Below are 21,346 nucleotides of genomic sequence, written 5' to 3' on the forward strand. Positions count from 1 at the left end.
AATGGATGCTGCTGCGGCGTAGTACAGTGGAGGAGGATCTGAGTCATCAACAAACAGAGACAGAAACTGACAAACAGGAGGGAACCGTTCAGGGCAGGCTGGCAGCTGGCTCCTTCTGTCGTACAACGATACCATATTTTATCGTACACTGAGGGGATGTGGAATAGCTGGAAGCCAACATGTTCTCACTTCCGACTCATCAAACACGGCAGCGGTACCTATGGGCCTCAGCTTCCAAATATGAAGGTTTACTGTAGGTACAACTCCATCGTCAGTTAGCAATGTAGGTCAAGGTGAACATGTTAAACACCCCCCCCCCCCCCCCCCCCCCCCACCACAACATGTAGGATACGTCTTCAAAAACAAAGCTGATCATTTGGCAGTTATAATCGAGCAACACTGAGTTAAAAAAAAAAAAAACGTTTCTCGTTTGATGGATTTAGGATGAACGAAAAAAAAAAACATTGGTCAAGTTTGCAAAATTACAGATCACTTGAGAGGACATGGGGAAAATTATTTTTCTCATCAGAGCAGAGGAAAGTTTCTGATGCTCACATGAAAGTTTCAACTGAGTTTCGCATGGGAATGTGCACAGGAGCACATGCGCCTTGGGATTGTGATACAAAGGTAGCACAAAAAAACGTTTCTTATTTTTTTCTACCCATGTCCCCCTTTAAGTAGCCAAATGGTCACAGAGTTTTTGTTTTGTGAAAGTGCCGTAAAAAACCTCATTACAGTTTAGAAAATATACTCATGATGTATTTAGATCATGGTCTAGGTTTAAAGAGGACTAACCTATGTTTAAAAGTTTCACATCTTCTTTGTATGGTGCGTAACCATCACACAGTAGCTTGACTTAGCGCACCTCGCTAAAGACAATAAGTCTTATGACGTTCGTCTGTTGCAGAATTAACTTTAAAAAAAAGAAGTCACGACTCACTGCGACATTCAAATCGAAGGAAACGTCGCGCGTTAATATCGCGGCGTGAAACCGCAGCAGTCTGAATCGGGCTAATGTATAATTCATCACCACGATAGCCATCTGCTGTATTTAACAACTTGGATGTAAAAACAGACTCTGGCAGGGCAGCTGTAGAATATAACACAGGGAGGTATGTGTGAGCTCTCAATCAAAAAAGCAAGAACATTTCGAGACGACTCATAAAGTATTCATCCTTTTTCACAGTCAAACAAAATCAGTACATCTCCTCTCACACTTGAGATGAGACGAGATTCATATTCCTATGCTTTGGATAGATAGGCAATAATATCCCTTGCACATAATAAGGGCACGTTTCTAGTTTACATGATGGGTGGTAAGATTTGCAAACAGCTATTATTAGATGCTGGTTTGTTTTTTAAATATGTCAAAGCTTCGTGGCTAACATGGAATAAACGAGGTAGGACGGCCTAAACAAGAGGAAGAAGTTCAAAATGGGGATGACAGAAAAAACAAAGGGACCACAACATTTTAAGATGTAATGTTTGCTTACTTTCAGAATGGATTTATCATCTATATTCAAGCCATCCCCCCCAACACACACACACACACACACACAGACGCATAGATTCAAATGGGAAGAAATATGAGAGGACAGAAGGGGAGAAAGAGGAATAGGGGGCAAGGCAAAAATGGGAGAATGGTAATGAAGAGTGACAGAGAATCAGGGTGAAGTTATGGGAGAGGAAGTTATGAGGGAGCTGCGAGAAATGAGAATGGAAGGATGGGGTTGGAGGAAAGCGGAGTAAACATGAGAAAGTAAAACACAATATGTGACAGGAATGGAGAAGGAAAGAGAGAAGAGATGTTAGGGATGTGGCTTAAGCTGGAAGAAAAAGGTGGGTGTTAGAAACTGTGGTCTCCATAAGAGTATCAACAGTGAACGGAAGTTTCGACAGCAGTTTCTGAGGTATCAAAGATGTCTGGGAGACAATCACCATACACTGATTCATCGCTCTGAAAACACTAAAACAGACTTTCAGGGTTTCAGTCTGAGGTAGAAAGTTTTGCAGTTCTCCTCGACCTGCTCTGGTTTCTTTACTGTTGGGAAACCCACTTTTACTCGCCGTCCTTTTAAAAGGACGGTGCATACTGAATGCAGAATAAAGCGCAACATGAAAGAGGCAGATTTTTTTTTTCTTTTTAAATCGCTCAGGAGTGGTTGGGAAACCAAGTGTATTGATCTTCCCAAACGGCGCTTTTGGGAACATTAACTTACGATGGTTGAAACAGACGGCGGGAAAGTCGTCTTCAAGGTGCTGATGTAAGAGAGGAAAAAAATGAGCAAAATCTGTAGCTGTTTTAATAACGTCATAAAAAAAGGAAGGACGAGAGCAAAAAATAAAGAGCTATCAAGTGAACCGAACTTCATATTCAAAAAGATGAAAGATTGAAAACAGAACTGACATTAAACAGAGTTCAAAGGTTAAAATCAAGCTGGTTTGAGTGAAAGTAGATTGCCAGCATTTAGAAAGAAAGAAAGAAAGAAAGAAAGAAATCAGTGGTGACAGAATAATTCCTTTTTCTCTTTTAAAGATGTTTTTTTTATAACTCTGCTTAATTTGAAATAATTTTGGTTTATTTTTCAGGGCTATGCAATTGATGCAGGTATGTACTTTTCTACAGTCCCAGTCACAACAAATGTTGCATTAAATAGATGACAGAGTAAGACCCACGGCAAGTATAATAACAGGCACATTATGCCTGTTCTGGGATGAAAAACCTGTCTCCCTCCAAGTAGCCACAGCTGCCAACTTTTCGGAGTCAAGGGAACACGGCCGTCAAATGCAGCGGCTGAATCAAAGTGACAGGATGGGCAGATGTCAGATTGACGGACAGCAAAACCAAGAGGGCCCCTGATTAAGTTGATGACATCAACCATCATTCTAATGGGATTGTGTTCTTTGACAATTAAAGCCATCCACGCCCATGAACAAAAACAAAAACAAAAACACTTGCAAAGCATCGCCAAGGGAGACAAGTAGCTCCAGTGTATAGAGAGATGCCACCAGTCCAAGAGGCAATGTCTATCCGGCTTATTACATGCACAACAACGACTGGAGCGTAAATCTTCTGGGGCTGGAAAAAGAGAGGATTTCAGAGGTTTAAAGGGTCATGATGTCCTACAACATCCATATAAATTCAACCAATTACAATTTGACTTTGGGTGGGAGACTTTCTTGTCTCTTTTGATGGACGGTTAATGTGACATAACGGCGAGTGAAAGAACAGAATTATACTGTTAAGTAGCACTGCCATATAATAAAACTAGGGATGTTCCAAGCGACTTATTTCCCTGTTGAACCGTATTGTGAATTGAATTTTTATTTGACATGCTGCTTAGATGTGTGACGCTTGGAAACATGCATTACACTGTCAGACAATGTCCAAATGGTAAGCAGAGTGTGGCTAACCTTAGCAATGCTAGCACCTACAGCCCTCTGTCCTCCCTTTTGAAGGTTAATGTTCACACGCCTGTGCTGGACGTGGTTACACATTGCTCTTGCCGAGTGCTTATATGACAGTTTAACCTTACTAATTATGAGATGTCACCTGTACCAATGTGCTGTTTCACATCCAGGCACTGGAGAGGGGGAGAGCAGGCCCATTAATTCTAGCTACAGCCCCAGCTAGTGGCAGGTGGCTGCATTACAGCTTAAACACAACATTCAACCAGCAATGCAGACCTACATTCAGAGAAATATGAATAATTCATGTGCCAGACTATTTTGGTGTTGTCTAGCGAGGCTGACAAAGTTGAATTGTTCAATTGTCTAAACAAGCACTTCCCAAAACAGCACCCTTTGAAAAGTTGCATTTCGACTTGTCAAAGTATGAGGAGCACAGCAAAAGCCTGTTTCTACGGTCTCCATGACAAATCAGCTTCACTGTGAAACAAATGCTTATTCCTTGAGGATTGCATGAAACTCTGAATTTAACGTGACCTGGAGCTGTATCCTTATCATAATGAAAGTGTACAGAAATGCAGTGCGAACAAGGAGATCATGTGCTTGTTGATTTGTGTGACAAAAGGCCAAGGTCCTAAATGGATGAGAGCTCTGTAATAGGCTTCTTCTCGTTCGTACGCTGTCCCATGGGAGGTGTGGCTCACTTGATGAACTTCCTTCCGCTCTCCCTTTGCACAGAATCATTACTCTCCAAGACACACATTATATTATTCAACTGTTCTTTCTCCATGGAACAGAAGGCTATAACCTCTCACTCACTCAATCACTCTATTGCATGATCACTGTGTGTTATTGGCAGTTTCAAATAAAACAAGGCATAGATACAAAAAAGCAAGATTTGACAAAAGTAAACAAAGAAAAGGAATACTGAATCGTATTAGTGCATATATTTACATGGTGCATGAAAATATTACATACGTGGGCCAGGTCAAGAATAACAAATGCCACCTTCATCCTTTCTCTACTTTCATTTCAATTTATGTCTTAGCTAAGTGGCACTGTATGGTCCCTTACATAAATTGATTGTCATAAAGCTGGCTCGGCTCCACTTCATTTTACGGAAAGCCATTTACAGTAGCTTACACGCAACCGCAGGTCACCTTCTTCCCAATGCTAATGCAGTGATGGGGAAGCATGGGTTTTGAGAAGAATAGAAACATCAGCTGGTGCTGAGCTAAGAAAACAACCCTCTGAATACCTCGCTGCTTCCGCACATTCGGCGACAAGCGAAACAACTGTCTCTCGCCGGCACAGGTGAAAAACACAGCAGATGGTGTTGATCAAATGGAAGAACAAAGTCTGTAGTTTCACATCTTTATTCTGCAGTCGTGTTTCTCTCCCAAGGTGTTATATAACAACATCAAAAACGAATCATCCCTCATCCCCTGGCATTTAATGGGTTGTAAGAAAAACAAAAGGCTTGGATGGAAGGATGGGGTAATCAATGAGAACCTACTGTAGCTAAGGCAACAGGCTATCAGACTTTAATTGGGTATATGGAGCTCTCTGGGATTGATTGGTGGAGAATGGGAGTGCTCGATCCTAATTCAATTGACCAGGTCCTGTTGTGTTTCAACCAAGGAGCAGTGAAAGGTTGTAAAGATCAACCAATGTTGTTGTCAATCGTAATAAAAGTCCAAAGCATCATTAGCAGGTATTTGTAGCCTTACAAAATAGGTCTCTAACATCAGCATGTTAACAAGCTTACAATAGCAATGCCTCCAATCTATATCAGGTAATGCATAAGATGTATTTAGACCCTTTTTCTGAATTTGATGCGTGTTAATAACCAAAGTAAATTGAACTGCTCAGAAACAGACTTTTTGACCTGATGATTGTGTTCGGAGAAGCACTGTAAATATTTCAAAAACTGGGAAGAAGCGCTGTGAATATTTCAAAAACTGGGAGCATTTTACTTTAGACTAAAAACGCACAGAATTCTAACGGAATTCCTTTCTCTTGCATTTGTTGAGATATTTCAGTTTCGACCAAAACGGTGGACCAATGTAATCGCAACGGTTATTCCTAGGGCTCTGCAGCTAGCAAGGCTACATAATGTTGTGCGATGTAAGGAAATGTTATGTTATGTGTTCTGTGTGGTTTACACAAGCAGAGGAAGCAACTCTGACAACAACCTCACAGCTCTTCCAAGGTCTTTCAATTGTCTAATCAGCCATTCAGCAAGAAAGAGTTCGGTTACATGTGATTGACCCTGTCAGGAGCACTCTGCTGCAAGCTGAAATCATTCAGCTTATGTTGGCTTCAAAGCATTATCCTACTGTTTGGTTCAGATAAATAACCCATAACCACAGCCATTATGGATTAGTTATGAGGTTTGTTTGTAGTGGTAACAACAGGAAGGATTTCTAAAACCGAACAAATCAAAACAGCAGGGTGACTCAACATATACAGTATCACAATGTAAATTTGCGAATTCTTTGGCAAGTATCAACCCAGACTGGTACATTTGAATTAAATAATCTAGCTGGAGGATGTCTGCTCATGTTGGCTCCGGGAATGGCCTGAAGCGGTGGTTGTGCTGGTGTGTTGTGATGTGAAATGAGAAGAAGCAGACTGTTGCTGTGTGAGCACTTGGCATTGTGATTGGAGAGAATCTGGACCTAATCTCGCAAAAACACAAAAATCTGCATTTTATATTCCGATCTAAAAAAAACAGCATTCAATGGTGAAGACCATTACAAAGAGGAAGCAGAAAATGACTCATTCTGTAACTCGGGGAAGCAGACTGATGACAAGTTTATTTTATTGAAACTTACCTTTAGGGCTTTGGAGCGGTTATTTAGCAGTTTCTCTATGTTCCCAGCAGCAGTAGCCACAAGTTCCATCGCATTGTTGGTTCCCACCGTGAATTCAGTTCTGTGATCACGATATATCTGGAAGAAAGAGAGGAGATGGTCTCATTCAGAAGCAGGCGTTTAGTCTCCCAAGGCCTCCAATGATGTGACTACATGCCTGATTCTTAAAGATTTCCATTCCGGAAATACATCATTCAGCTTTTCATACATCTCTTCTTTGATACAAAAACATGCATCTAAAAATACTTGACCAAAAAAAAAAAAAAAAACCTTTTAAAAATAAAATAACTATTGTATAAATAAGGTAAGCATATTTTTCCATAAAAAAAGAGTTAGACACTTAAAAATAAAAACAAATCACATTGACAATCAGAAAAAAGCAAAACCAAGTTTGCAACAAAAAGTAAAGTAACGAATGTAGACAAAATTAAGATTGAATTTAATTATAAGATACAACCATATTTTATAGATTTGACCAGTTTACAACAGGATCCACCAAAAGTCTCTCCCATTCTCTGATATTCTCTTTCCAAAGACTTAAATTATATGACAAGTAGAACTGTGCATAAGTGACCATCTTGCATTATTCATTATAACCTCACTGACCAAACCTCGCCCCATGATTTATCAAAGGAAACTACATGTCCACTGATTAAATTGCAGTGTCAGCTTATGTAACGGGACCATTTACTGTGCTGTAGATGCTCATGCAAAAGAAATAAGAAACACAAATGCCAAACAGCCAATTATTTAGCAGCCTGGAGGGATTTCACTGTCCAACATTCAAAGCAAAGAACTGAGGTGCGTGCATGTGCTTGTCTTCAACCTCAGGAGATCCAGGATCCAATGGATTATGCTTTGCTGCAAAAGTCAAGAGTTTAAGATTTGAAATAGGTTGTTGAAAATGATCTCTGAAGATTTTCTTGGAAATACTACATTGAATGTTTGTTGGACCTGAACATACTTGTTATGTTTTTAAAGAAACTCCTTTATTGTAAACTAATAATTAATAAATGTTTAAAAAAGCCTTAATTGTGTGAATGACTGTCTTCAAACTGTATCTGCCATCAGAATATTTGCCTCAGTATACCTAGCATTCTTTAAAACAAGGGTTTCCCCAAAAACGATATATTCTTCGAAAGTAAGTGATTGTAAGTGGATTTAGTTCTTCACAATTCTTGTGAAAAGTCAAGTATTCAAATAGCAAACAGCAACATCTTTTGTAATTATATCAACAATGCTTCAAAGCTGACTGATTTTATTCTCCAGGGGAAGAAAGATAATAAGTGCAGGATGCATTCCGTCAATCAATGTGGATCTAAAAAGCATCTTGTGCTTTGTCAAATGTGACGTGTGTGGGTGTGCTATCACAGCATCGTCGTGACGCTGATCTTATTTGAGCATATACACTTGAATGGCAGAAAGGAATATTGTATGTTATGTATGATAAGAAGATGCTACAGAGCGGTGATTTATTTTGACTGCAAAGGTCATTCAAAGAGGGTTGATGATAATTATGATGATGATGATGGGGGAAGTAGGTGACAAATGGCACAATGAACGTAGTAAACACTAAAGCCAGTGCTATATTTGCGTAAAAGGTTATGAGTTAAAGCTGTACTGGAAATTAAATGATCCATAGTCATTCATTCATTTTCTGACAGCTCCTAGTTTGGGTTGAAGTGTAGTTACAGTAATAAAGAGAAGAAATCTAAGTTCAATTTTTTTTTTTTTTTTTCATTTTGTGTTTGACCCATAAATAAGTCTTGACAATGTTGATATTAAATTGAATGTTACAAAATGTAAAAGGGCAATAAATGATAGTAAGTAAGCCACACTTAGTTTTAAATATGTTTACAGTATATGAGCACTTCTTCCTCTCTGACATTACTCTCTGACTCTATATTTGGCTTCTTACTTTCCACTGCCATTTTATCTAGAGGGGAATAAGGGCTGTTGACAATTTGGGCATAAAAAAGATGGCTAACATTAGCTTCATTCACTTCCTTTCTAGTAAAATAATACAATAGTCAGCAAATCTTAAACATGGCCATGGTAAAATAAATTAAAAGTAGTAGGAGTGAAAATAGTTTCTCAGAGTTATTAATTCCCATACATGTAGACAGCCTCAGCATGCAGCTACATCTTACTTTTTGAATGGCTAAAATGCTCAGCTTGCTAGCTTGAGCTTTCTGTTTGAAATATTTATTCTTAACTTTTTTAACCTTTAAAAACATTTTTTTGCCAGTTTTATGCTCTAGAATGTCATCCTATGTTTTAAAAATGCATTGTATAGGCCTGTACTGAGTCATTATCTTTTGGAACCAGAAATTACCATATGTCGATGTAAAAACTAAGCTAGCAAGGACTTAGACGACTAATTTACTCTAGATAAAGCTGGCAGTTGTAAAGTTTAATCAAAAGTCTTATTTATAGGCAAGTTATTTAGCTAGTTAACAAGCTAAAAAGTTAAGCAGTAGCATAGAATTTATGGAGGTTTGTACAATAGCAGCACAGTAAGTCCTATCATTGTTCTGATACTTGACTGTAAAAGACACAAATGCCACTTCCATGGTCCAGAGGTTAAGTTTGGTGACTTGAATTATCCAAGGTGACACCTGGCAGACAGCTAGCGGCGTAAACCTGTCACTCAAATTTTGCTGTGCCCTTAATCATGCTAAACTTTTAACCAAAATATATTTTTATCTAGTGAGTTATATAAACGTTGAAATGTCAATCAACTGTTGTGATGGAAAACACAGATGACAAGGCCTGAAGCTTGGACATGTTTTTCCACATATTCTCTATACATTTTTTTCCCTAAAATAAAAATCTGATCTTTAACAATGAATAAGAGTAAGAAGAAATAAAAGTTGAATTTAAACCGAAAAATATCTTGGTTACTCACTTCAGCTAACTTAGTCAACAAAAATATTTTTAAACAAGAGCAACAATTGTTGTGTACATGCTTTACAGAGAGTAATGCTTACCTGTATTAAGTCCTCCATCCCACTGGCTGTGTCTGTTAATGTGATCATTTCTTTTTGCATCTGGTCCGCCCATTCCTTTATCCTAGAAAAACACAAAAACAGTTACTTTACTAATCTTCATTTACTATTGGTCATCTGTTGAACTGACCTCATCTTTTTGTACAATTTTTAGCCCTGGAGATCAAATGACCTAAACTGAGCTTTATTGATCACAATACTAAAAAACACTGCTGAATAAATAATAGAGAGAAGGCATGAAATAAAAAATGTTAAACCAAGCGAATTCTCTGCTCAATATGAGCTGGGCATTGAAGCGAGAGCTATTCATAGATCGTCAGCATGAGAGTGTCACTTCCTCAGGGGTGAGATGCTGGTTAATGTATTCTACGGATGAGAAAGAGGACAGAAAGAGAAAGAGAAGGCAACATAATAAAAAAAAGAAAGAAAAACATCCTGAGTTTGGACTTTGTTTTACTTCACATGAATGTGCTTACATATAATCTTAATGTGTATCAAATTTTGTTTCCTAAGTAGAAATGTATTGCGTTGTTGTTGCATTTTAAAACTTTACATTAAGTAGCTTAAAACCAGTATGATGACATGTGTCTGTTATGTATCCATATACATATCCAAGCAGTAATTAACAGCATGTCAAAATTGTTAAAAATAAACTTCCGCCCTGTAACTTAGTAATAAGGAATTTAAGGACGGCAGTTCCTTAAATGGAACCCCATTACACTTCAGGTTATGTGTGCATCAGTGCAAGGGTATGTGCGAAACCCCATCCACCATTGACAAGATATGCATTTCCTCTTTCTTTTTTTCCCTCTCACATTGTGGAAACAACATTATATGCCTGAACTTGTATTAAAAGGATAACATCTGTACAGTAAATATCAAACTACAGCCAAGAGCTTCTTTACTTTATTTAGGATAAGCTAATTGGCAGAAAATACTCGCTGCTGTCATAAAAAGCAAGCTGCCTTAGTATCCTAAGCTAACCAAATACCCACACTGTACTAACAGCTTCAAAAAACTTGCTAATTAGCACATTATTTTTTCCATGCACAAGCCAAAGTGTAAAGATATCTGTAAGCAGTGCTATTCAACACTATTGTGCCTAATATTTCAAACCTTAGTTAAGGGTAGCTTTTTATGTTAGTCTAAGTAGCCCAAGATAATAGGTGGTTATCAGTAGCATAGCTTTGACGTAGCCCACCGCACTGACATGAGAGTGGTACAAACAAAAGTGGCATCTCAAATAATGTCAAACTTAAAAAACTGAGCTAAATCATCAATCAATCATAGATCAGCCAATCAATGTTTTTCAGAAAAAAAGGTTCATCCCTCAGTGATGCTTTACCTACCGTGTGTCAAATGACATGCAACACATTCTGTCCCATCTGAAGTCACCACACTGTAATTACACATACAAACTCTCCCCCAGCTCATTTACCAAAGCCAATAAAAAATACATGACAGAATCCATAAAGAAAATTACTCTTCGTCCCCCATAGTGTGAATTAACCTCTTCACCTTCCACAATGACAAGGGGCCTTTGACATATGAACCCCGTCTGTGTTATCTTATTTAAAAAATACAGTGTCATTTGAGCCAGGTTGGCTCACGCTGGAAAGTTTAAGCATAGCAGCCACTTGGTATATTTAGCCTTCTGAGAGACAGCTGAGGACTGATATAGGATGGCCCTGCAGTCAGCACATTGCTCTTTCTACTCATGCCATCATATTAACACAAAATAATCCCTAATAAATGGCTTCAAAGTAGATTTATGCATCTGAGTCAGAGTTGTTGCATATGTTGACTACTGTCGGACACATGGAGCCAACTACAGGGTCAAGATAAGGTCCACCAACCATAGCAACAGATGTCTATTAGATCTCTAATGCGCGTGACTTTTTTTCAAATAACCCTAGTTGGCTTTGAGCATACTAGTGGGCCAGTACAACAGGTGTCCAGCGTGAAAACTGTTAGTGTGTGTGTATGTGTGTGTCTTTGTGTATAATACAGTTATGCTCCATTTGAAACAATCTAAACAACAGGGAAAAAATCTCATCATTATGAGATAAAAGTCAAATTTAAGACAGGGGACAAAACAAACATGAGAAAGCAAAAAACAGAGATCAACGGGAAAAACTACTAGCTAAAAGGTCATAATTGTGAATTAAGGGTCATAATTAGTTGGCTGTTAAATCTAAATGGGATAATGAGAGATAATTAAGGGACTGGAAGTCAACTTCATCAACATCTAAATGTCAACATGGTGGAATTAAAAATCAAATTAATTATTATGGCATACATTGTCTTATCTCATAATTTATAATCTCATCATTTCCATTGCTTGTCACACAATTATGTCGAAACTGTGGGTTATTTTTATTGTCGACATTTTATGTCTACCTTTTTTATTTAATTGGAAGCAATGGGCTTCCACAGCCTGGTGAGGCATTCAGTAATGCAAAATGCCCATGTTAAGTATGCATTTCTAGATAGAGACATCTCTGGTCAAGAACTCGCTGACATTAGTCCTGTGTTTGCAGACTTTCTTCTCTGATGAGGAGAGGACAGTTCCAGTCAAACATGATTCAGGGAAAGTCCCAAACTACACTTGACAGGGTCAAAAGGACTTTGTTCCTTCACTTGTCTGCAGATTCATCATAAAGTCTGCTTGTAATAAAAAAAACTGTAATGTTACATTGTTTGACTTACTTTGAGCACACATTTTATGATCTCTCTGATCTGGGTTTAATAAAATGTCTTGGGGGTGGGGTGGGGGGGGGGCTAGGCTGTGTTCTGATTGGTCACTTCCCCAAACAATCCTCACCATCCTAGATGTAGTGTTGCTTCCTCACAAGTGATTAAAGACTGTTCCGTTTGTTTCTTTATGGCCAGAAGCCAACAAATGAAAAGTTCTTTGAATAAAAGACCAAAAAGGTAAAAAAATATAAACTCAACGTGACAACAATGGAAACTTGGAGCAGGACATGGGAAAAAAAAAAATGATTGCATCATTATGTCGTCCCACACTTGGCTCCCCCCACCCTCCTCTCTCACTCACCCTCTCCTCAGGGAAATCGAGGAGGGAGGTTTTGGAGATGAAGGAAGCCTTCAAAATGGCTGGTGAGCCATGCAGAGCCACTCGGCTACACAACAGTTACACTGCAGGGCCGAAAATGAGAGAATCTGAAACTCAGCCAAGCGTGAGACCTGCCGGCACTAAACGCCTTTTTTTTTTTTTTAAACTTGTCTCTGTGAGTCATTAATATCACACACTTATAAAGCAGATTGTTTTTCTGACAGGCAAATAGTTGATGCCCCCCATTTCCATGGATTAACTGTATTGCTTTATCCAGTTGTTTATGCACTCTCTTATTCTCTTGTTTAAAGCCGTATGCACTCTGATATTAAAGACAATCTGTGAGATGAAGTTTAGACCAGCTTACTACAACATCTGAGAAATACCTGTTAAATAGTCCAGACTCCCTTGGCCTCCACTGTATTTCCCCAAAATTCAGGAAGAGCATTGCCTAACAGCATTTCCTCCGTCAGAGGAGCGGAGAGGGATTGCGCTTGTTGTCCTTTCATTTCAAAACTGGCTCAAAAATTAGAGAAAAAAGTGACAGCCTTGTTTGTCTTTATATTGCTGCCAAGGTAGTCTCTGGTTCTTACATCATCATCTTAATTTCTTTAACTCCTGCTTCAAAAAATATTTTTCAAGTGGCACATCTGTGCTACCATCAAACACCACCAAGTATTTTAAAGTCACATCATTCTGTCTGTATTAGTTGTAGTGCTTGATTTCAGTGGTCTATCTATCGACCAATAGAACCATTTAATGTGTTGTTTTGGCCCTACCATTTTGGTTATGAATAAATGTTACCGTAAGTTTTGTACTTTGTTGGCACAAGATGTATTGATTCATTGTTTTTAGGGCGCAAAATAACCTTGGTTATATCACGCACCCCAGGGGCAGGGGCAGAGTCAGACCCAGACCCTCGGCTCAAGTTGGTGACTGTAACTCAATTTGATTAAATAAAGATTTAATTATCCCCCAGTCAAGCGGATATAATTGTATTATCCTCATCAAATGGATATAAACTTTGCGGAAAACTCTGGGCCCATAAAAAAGGCATTTTCCATTGGTGCTTCCTCACATCCCCTGTTCATTCTTGCATTTCTCAAGGGCCTTTTTATAAGACAACCCGAGGCACACTTGGAGTCAGACTTCCATCAACACAACTGGCCTTCAAAACAGGAAGCAATAATCTGATAAAAGTGTTTTGTTTTTTATGTATTGAGCTAAAATGGACTTAATTGCCTCAACATCTAATACCTCAGGTTGCCTGGTTTTAAACGATGGGTTCTATTCATCGCTAAAATTTGTGTTTTTCTCTGTATGTTGAGATATAAAAATCAAACCGAGCATGCATGCAGTACAAATTATCAAAGGCAGGCTGACAGTAGAGAGTAGGAAGACACTTGCCTGGAGTAAGGGACTGTCTGAGATAAGGACTTACTCAATGCTAAAAAGATAATGTTGAGGTTTCCTCAAACCCTCTCAGTCTTCAGCACAAATGTACCAGATAGTTAAATGGCGTGAAGAGGAGGCGCTACCACACAAGATCTGATTAAAAAAACAGACACACTAGACAGAATGTGCTATGTCAGAGGGCAAAGAGACTTTCTCACGGCTAAATAAGTTCCTCAACTAGACCAGCAAGCGTGCGTCTTAATTTGTGCATTACCCATGTGTGGCTAACTATGGGTGGGCAAAATACCCCACCGCCATTCGACTCCATCAATGTAATGACTTGAAAAGAAGCTGCTCCTGCCAGAACAGCTGTCACGTGTACGTGTGTTTGGCTACTTTTGTGTGTCCATGTGTGTATGTAACCAGAGCAGCAGGTCTTTCAAAGGGCAGTAGGGGAAAGCTGGGGTCAGAGGTCACAAAGACAGGTGCAGCGCATTGCAGAAGCTTTTAATGTAATGAAGTGGCTGTGACCCATTTGTACAAGTGTGTTATATAACACACCAATTAAGATAGATGGACCAAAGCAGGACAAAGCACTGGAAAACAAACCAAACAGGGAAGCACCCACGACTCAACACTTCTGATAGCCATCTCTTTACAGTTTAAATGTTTTTTGGGGTCAATCGGTTTGAGAATTTGTGCATTGATGGCTGATACCCAATACTATTTAGAATAGTATTGGTATAAGAACAACTCTGATAGGAAGAACATCCTTAATTCACTTTCAGGATTGAATTATTTAAACAGTAAGTCCGGCTGATTTGAGTGCTGAATTCTTTAAAAGTTAGAAAGAGTATTGCTTTCTTTAACTTGTAAATATCTATCCAACTGTTGGCCTGTTCACAACCTGCCTACTCCTCTGGCCGTTTCTTGCCCAATTAAATGTCTGGCATGTTGGTTGAATTAATTCCTCGGATGAGTATCAAGAAATTAAAATCATAACTTCTCAAACAAACTAATTTTTGAAACCGCAATGACTTTTTAATGTTATATTCCGACCTCAATCTGTCCTTGACTAATTCTTTGTTTCTACCTTTTCCTCCAGTCAGGCTTTGGATGAAAAGCTCAGAAAGTTTCTACTTTCAAAGATGTTTCCCAGACGCAGTTCATCAGGAGAAGAGTAGGAACGACAGTACCTTCAGTAGAGTCCTGTCTATACTTTCATACTGAACTCATCTCTGAGTTATTTGAAAGCAGCAAGGGAACTTTAAATCGACACCCAGTAGGCAGTCTACTTTGGGCTGGAAAACTGTCAGATAACACTTTCTTCTTATTTCAACTGAAACTCATTATGATGACTTTAAAAGCACATCCTTAATCCTTGACTTTCAATTTTGTAGATTATAAAATATATCTGACAGTTTGTGACCATCTGAGACAATTCGAGACAATTTTAGTCTAAAAGACAAGAAAATTGATCTGGAAATGTTAAATCACTCTGACTGAATCACAGACAACTTGGCCTCTTGTGGTTCTGTAGACCCAACAATTTGAGGCTCAATATCCAATCTCAGAGTTTCCACTTGAGTGCCCTCTTGTCTTGAAAACATGTCCATGATTGTTACTCATAAACATGTCGGCCGATCCCAAAAAAAAAAAAAATCAACAAATCCATCAAGGAAGCAGCTCTTAGTTTTTCTTAATGTTCCTCCCGTCTCTCCTGTTAGACAGCCTGAAAGCTGAAATCCTCTTCTGAATGTAGTAATTTGAGCTTGAAATGTGTTCTTGGAGAGATACATCTTACATCATTACAGGGAGTAGAGAAAAAAACAAAACATAAAGGGCTGTTAGAGGATGGGTGTGTGAATGTTATTGAGCCACTGGGGGATAGCTAATAAGAGCTCTGACTAGGAAGCAAAGCGTCTAACGAGTAATGAGCCTGTCAGAGCTTTAGACCAATTTCCTGTCTTTTTCTCACCGCCTTTCTTTCTCTTATCACTTCATTTATCCTTCATTCATCAATATGTTAACTTTATCTTTTACTTTATCGATACGTTTTTAGCCTTTATTTCTTCAGTATTCCCACTTTCCTTCTTCTCAATATGAACTATTTTCTCATTTGCATTGCATTTCTGAAACTCCACTTAATTAATTACCTTTTCACTCCCTAATGCCTCCTATTTTCTTTTCGTATGAACTTGTAAAGCCTATAAACAATTCCATGTTGTCTGTCCCTTCTAACCAGCCAACATGAAAGGAGACAAGCGATGATATATCCCTTTTTATTGAGGTCAATAACACTGTAATTGTAGGCTTTGTAAATGTCTCACGGCATCATCATCCTGATAAGATGTTATCGATGTTTCTGCCTCTCTTCTAACGTTTTTCCGCTCAGCGAGTCAATCGGAACATTTTACAGCCTCGATCTGAACAGCCGTGTTAAAGTGAAGCCTTGACAACGGTATTTTGTGCGCCCTATCAACCACTTAGAGTGTGTTTCAGCTGTGGAAGAGCTGACAAGACTTTGGGATCATTATCTAATGATAGGGTGCAGCTGATGGGCTATAACGCCCTGGTGGAGCAGGTGTGAGTTACAGGATGCTGATTCCAATGGGACTGATTTAACAGATGGACTTTTAGCCAAAACAAACGTTTGCACTGACTCCTTAGGCTCAGTTTCACGTCAAGCTATATGGCCAATTTACTGCATAAAAACAGCCAGCAGGTTAGAGAGGCAATCATCAAAACTTGTTTTAGAAGTTCATCACCATAGTTAGGAACTACAGCATATTGTCAAAGATACAATTTATTCATCTGTTTCCTTGCTTCAAGTAAATTTCCCAGGAAAGCTGGTGTTCGTCCAACAAAGTTGACAGTCAACCTTAAGGAGCTTGAAACAGTAGGTATGCACCATGAACTGTGTTTGAGGATTTAAAAAGGACATCCAGTTCTTTCCCAGCCATCTTTTGAAGTAAATAAAAAAATTATAAAAAATAATAATAAAAAAGGACAAACAAAACTTATTGAGTATTGTTATTCTAAATTTAATTTTTAAAAAAAGTATATGGATATCAATATATAGATATACACATTTATAATCACACTATTCTATGTTAAGAAATTTCTGTTAACAAGTCAACCAGGCCTGAGTCCAGTTCTCTACAGTCTGCCAACTGGCAAAAGGAGACTGTCACAGAGGGGGGATTCAGAATGTCTTCCTCCCCTTGACCACGTTTGACCTCACACTCTGGTCCAAAACTAGCCAGGACTGACTTGCCGTACCCCCCCCCCCCCCCCCCCCCCCCCCCCCACACCCACACCCCAGTCTGCCTCATCCACACCCTCCATGTCAGGAGACGTATACGTCGTGACAGAACTAACAGCTACCATTATATCACCTCAAGCAGCAGGTGTCCAGACACATTACAATTACAGGCAACAGAACTGTTGTGACAACTGCAAGTGTTTGCAGCACTCGCACCTGCTGGTGAGAGTCCAGCACCAAACTAGACTTTGACACAACAACATCAACTTCATTAGTGAAATTATTTCCATTATGTCGGTATACCCATTTTTTTAAAAAGGATATGGTTTAAGTCTCACTGGTCCAGTTCGATGAAATGTGGTTATTTGCTCAAAGAAATGTTTTACAAGGCAGTGAGTGAATAACTTTCTGATTTTCAGAGACTAAATTCTGGTTGTATAAGCAGTTGAAAAAAAAGGAAAATATTACAATGCATTGTAAATATATAGGATTACTCTTTATGACTGGTGGATTATATGGATATGTACAGACATTTTGACTATATACAAAACTTGTTTTTTAGGAATTAATTTGATTTTAACTTAATTTTGGATATTGCATTTGCTTTTCTACCAAACCACTAAAATTTCAACATTTCCAACAGGTGTGCAAATTCGACTTTTCAAGCATTTTTGACACCCATACAAACTCAGTTTTCTCATTCAGTCATAAATGCATCTTTTTCTTGAAAATGTGAATTTTTCTTCCTGTTGCCCATCTTCATCCCTCCAGCAATCTCATTCGCTGCTCCATGTCATGGTGAATTCTGCTTCATGACTAAACCTCCAAGTCTCTGTCACCTTCACGCTTTCTGAGCAAACTCTCAACCCATCATAAACCCTAAACGGCTGCCTGTAAATATGCACCGACACAATGTCAGACAATGTGTAAAAAAAAAAAGAAAGATTAAAGAGACCCCTTTGGCCAAAAAAGCCCAATTAACATCAATTCAGACGCCTACACAAGCAGACTACTGTTAGTGCTGGAATTAGGCTCCGTGGTGGCTACACACACTATCCAGTGCAGTGTAGTGCTGTAGTGTGCTGTGGTCAAGCAATAAAAGCTCTTATGTGAAAATACAGCTCCATTAAGAGGCTCGAGAGAAACCATCACAAGCCATAACGGATCCACTGTGTCTTTCTTAGGAAAGGACACAGATGAGCTCATGGAGTCTCACTGGAGATATTTTAGGGTCTCCAAGCCTCCATTTAGCAGTGATGATGAATTGGCTAATTAATAATTTTGCAGACATCTAAAAATATCTCCAAAATAAACGCAGATTTCAAAATTAGCTCGTTAGTTACGGCTAATTATTTGCTTTAATTAGCACAAAAACTCAAGATAACTGTTTTCCCTGTTTCCAATCTTTATGTAAATGTATATGGGACCATGTGGTTTGAAGAAGCATGTAAAAGCTAGGCTAAGCTAGCTAGCTGCCTGAAAGGATATTTGTAGCATAAATAATGTAGCATATATAACAGCTCAACAAACAACAGGTATTCTGTGTGTTAATGTTGAATCACATTCTTTATGATCCCTTAAAGCAGTTTCAACTAACGTTCACAAAGCAAGAAATATAAATTCTCATACACCTAAAATACAACACATGGAAGCAAAAAGTCTCAGTGTGACAACAAGCACGATTAGTCACAGGGTGAGTTTTTTAAATATAACTGCTTCTTTCTCAAATCATACACCTCTTGGGTGCTACTTGCTCGTTTGTTTCCTTGCTCTGTTTTGTTTATTTTCTTAGAGTGTTCATGCACTTACTTAACTGACTTGATTAGTTTGGTAGGCCCTTGATACACATAAACCTATAAATAAACCATGAAAGGAGTTGGTGGCTCATAGCTGATTTACAACGCAGCCTCAGAACCATGCTCCTCTTTCTTTACAATGCAGGAGGCTACACTCGTTTCCTTCCTGTACCAGACAGGCCTCCAAACCAAACAGCTGTTAGCGATTCCTGGAATTGCCTGGGAAACAGTGCAATGGAAAATAGTTTAGAAATTCCATGTGGCAAAGGATTGTGGGTAAGTTATACAGTGCTAATCACCATTTCACACACGGGGCAGGAGGGAGACAACTTTTGACATCGGCTGACAAAAACAGAAGTTTAAAATATAAACATGTCATTAAAGCAAAATCAGTCATCATCTGACCCACACAAAAAACTGCAGTACGGAACCCTGAGGGCATGGGAACCCAGAGACCAAGGACCCATGGGAACTGAAACTGGCTACCAAAGTCCTTTCCTTAAGTTTTCCTAAAATTAAGCCGTGAGAAAAGGGCGAAGAGGAGTGGGATGAAGAAAAAGAGCAAAAAACATGCATGAAAACAAATAGCAAACATGTTATAAAAGAGCAAAACAAAAAGATTAAGGGGAAGGTTTATGGAACTACATGGAGACCACAGAGCAAACAGTATCCACGGGCACAGATCTCACACCCATGTATGTGTGTGTAACAGATATTGCCGACCAGCTGCTCGACTCAAAGCAGGAGCAGGTCCAGAAATATACCTGCTAGCAACAACTCTCTCATGGTTATACAAGCGTAAATCTTAGGGAAGACCAATCATTACCTTCTGCTCATTACATCTGATTCATCCTCTTTAAATCTCCAAATATTATCAGTGTCATGCATGTGAGATTTGACAATAATAATCTAATAATTCCAAGAATTTTTTTCCGACTTTTTTCATCCCTCAATTGAATTAGGGAAGACATTTTAAATCTCTCCAGTTCCGCTTCAAGCTAATAAAAGCGTTATGATCCGATTAAGGGCGAAGCCCAGAGCTGTTTCCATTGACAAAACTAAAAAGAATTGAAAAAACACTGCAATGAAAGACCCTTGTGTTGAACACTGTGGCTGCAGCCAACATGATTTTCCAGGGATATAGGCACATTTTCTGGTTCAAATCTGCTTTCACCACAATTATGGTGAAGCAATTGTAGATGTTCGAGCGCACACAAGTTTTGTGTGCTGCAAGCCAACTTTGAGATCAGGACTTCAGCATTTGTTTGATCGCAGCATTCTGGATTAAAAATGTATAAACTGAGATTAAGACATCATGGAAGACAAAGCAAAGTATAGGGCAGAAGAATCACCGTTGAGAAAATAAAACTAACTCTTTAACCCTCTCAAAGACGGCTTCTTTTTGTTTCGCTTTCTATCAACAAAGATGATTTAGAGAGTACATGAAACAAAGGGTTTCAGAGTGAATACTTGGGGAGATTTGTCAGAGTGGGACAGAGATAGTGACGTGTCCTGGCGTGGTATTTAATCATTTTTTTCTCCAAATGAACAGTTACTTCATAGTCAGTCGATTACAGTTCTTTATATACAGAAAATGTAAGAAAAAAAAAAAAATCAAAGATATCAGTTCATCTTGGATTATCATTGGTTAACTTTGCTAATTGTTGCTTCTGTGCTCGTGATGGATTCACGTTGGGTCTTTGTAAAGAATACAACAATGAAAATTTTGTACACTGTAAGTGTCTTGAGATAACGAACGGATAAAGACTGATTGATAGCTGTTATTAGTCTTTACTATCTGTTGTTATTTCTGTTGCTGTCAGTTGGTCTGTTTGGTTGTACCCATCTCATTCTGTGTTCTTCTCTATCCCAGCAGGCAGATGACTGTCTACCCGTTAGTCTGGTTCTGTTTGAAGTCGTCAAAGGAACATTTTCCTTCCACATGCCGTCGCAAATTTGTGGATTTACACCGGATCTCTGAAACTAATTCAGGTCCAGTGTAAACCTGCTCTATAAGGCATGGACTTATGTTGATGGACTGAACACTGCATATGTAGAGTACAAAAGCTAACATTTACATTAAAAAAATGTGTATGATTTAATGCCTTCTCAGTCTGTGAGGTGTGATGCTAAATGTAAAAAGTTTATTGCAAGCCACACTGTGCGACTGGGATCTTATAATGTGCAGTACAACATGCATGCACGCGGTGCAATGAGGCACCTGTGAACTGCACAGGAGGCTGCGAGGCAATTAACACACAGCATAATTTGCGCCATCACTCTGTGTCAACCTCATAGTTGTGTTCATGTGCAAAGAAATAAACGTTTTTCAAATGGAAGGGTCGAAAAATGTGGACACTCAACTAAAACCACAAGGTGACACTCTTTCACGTCAGCAGTTGTCAGTCTTCCTGCTCACTCTGGACTCCATTTAGAATTGACACAAACAATACATATCCTTTTATATCCATCTACTTTTACTCTCTCTTGAGATGCAGTTCCTCCTCACATTATGCCCGCTG

The 21,346-nt window shown here is 38.8% G+C and overlaps 1 protein-coding gene across 5 annotated transcripts in view; it reads right to left on the minus strand.

The window, feature by feature from the left end:
- The window catches only part of cacna2d1a (calcium channel, voltage-dependent, alpha 2/delta subunit 1a), an 83,634-nt gene that overhangs the window by 52,936 nt on the left and 9,352 nt on the right, over positions 1–21,346 (minus strand). For all 5 annotated transcript variants that reach the window (XM_079335123.1, XM_079335124.1, XM_079335122.1 and 2 more), the window contains 2 exons: positions 9,275–9,356; positions 6,246–6,362 (listed from right to left, as the gene is read on the minus strand). In XM_079335123.1, coding sequence (XP_079191249.1) covers positions 6,246–6,362; positions 9,275–9,334 — 177 coding nt within the window. In that variant the 5' untranslated portion in view covers positions 9,335–9,356. The remainder of the gene's footprint in view (positions 1–6,245; positions 6,363–9,274; positions 9,357–21,346) is intronic.

The sequence above is a fragment of the Symphodus melops genome, assembly GCF_947650265.1.
Source record: "Symphodus melops genome assembly, chromosome: 22".
Classification (NCBI taxonomy): Eukaryota; Metazoa; Chordata; class Actinopteri; order Labriformes; family Labridae; genus Symphodus; species Symphodus melops.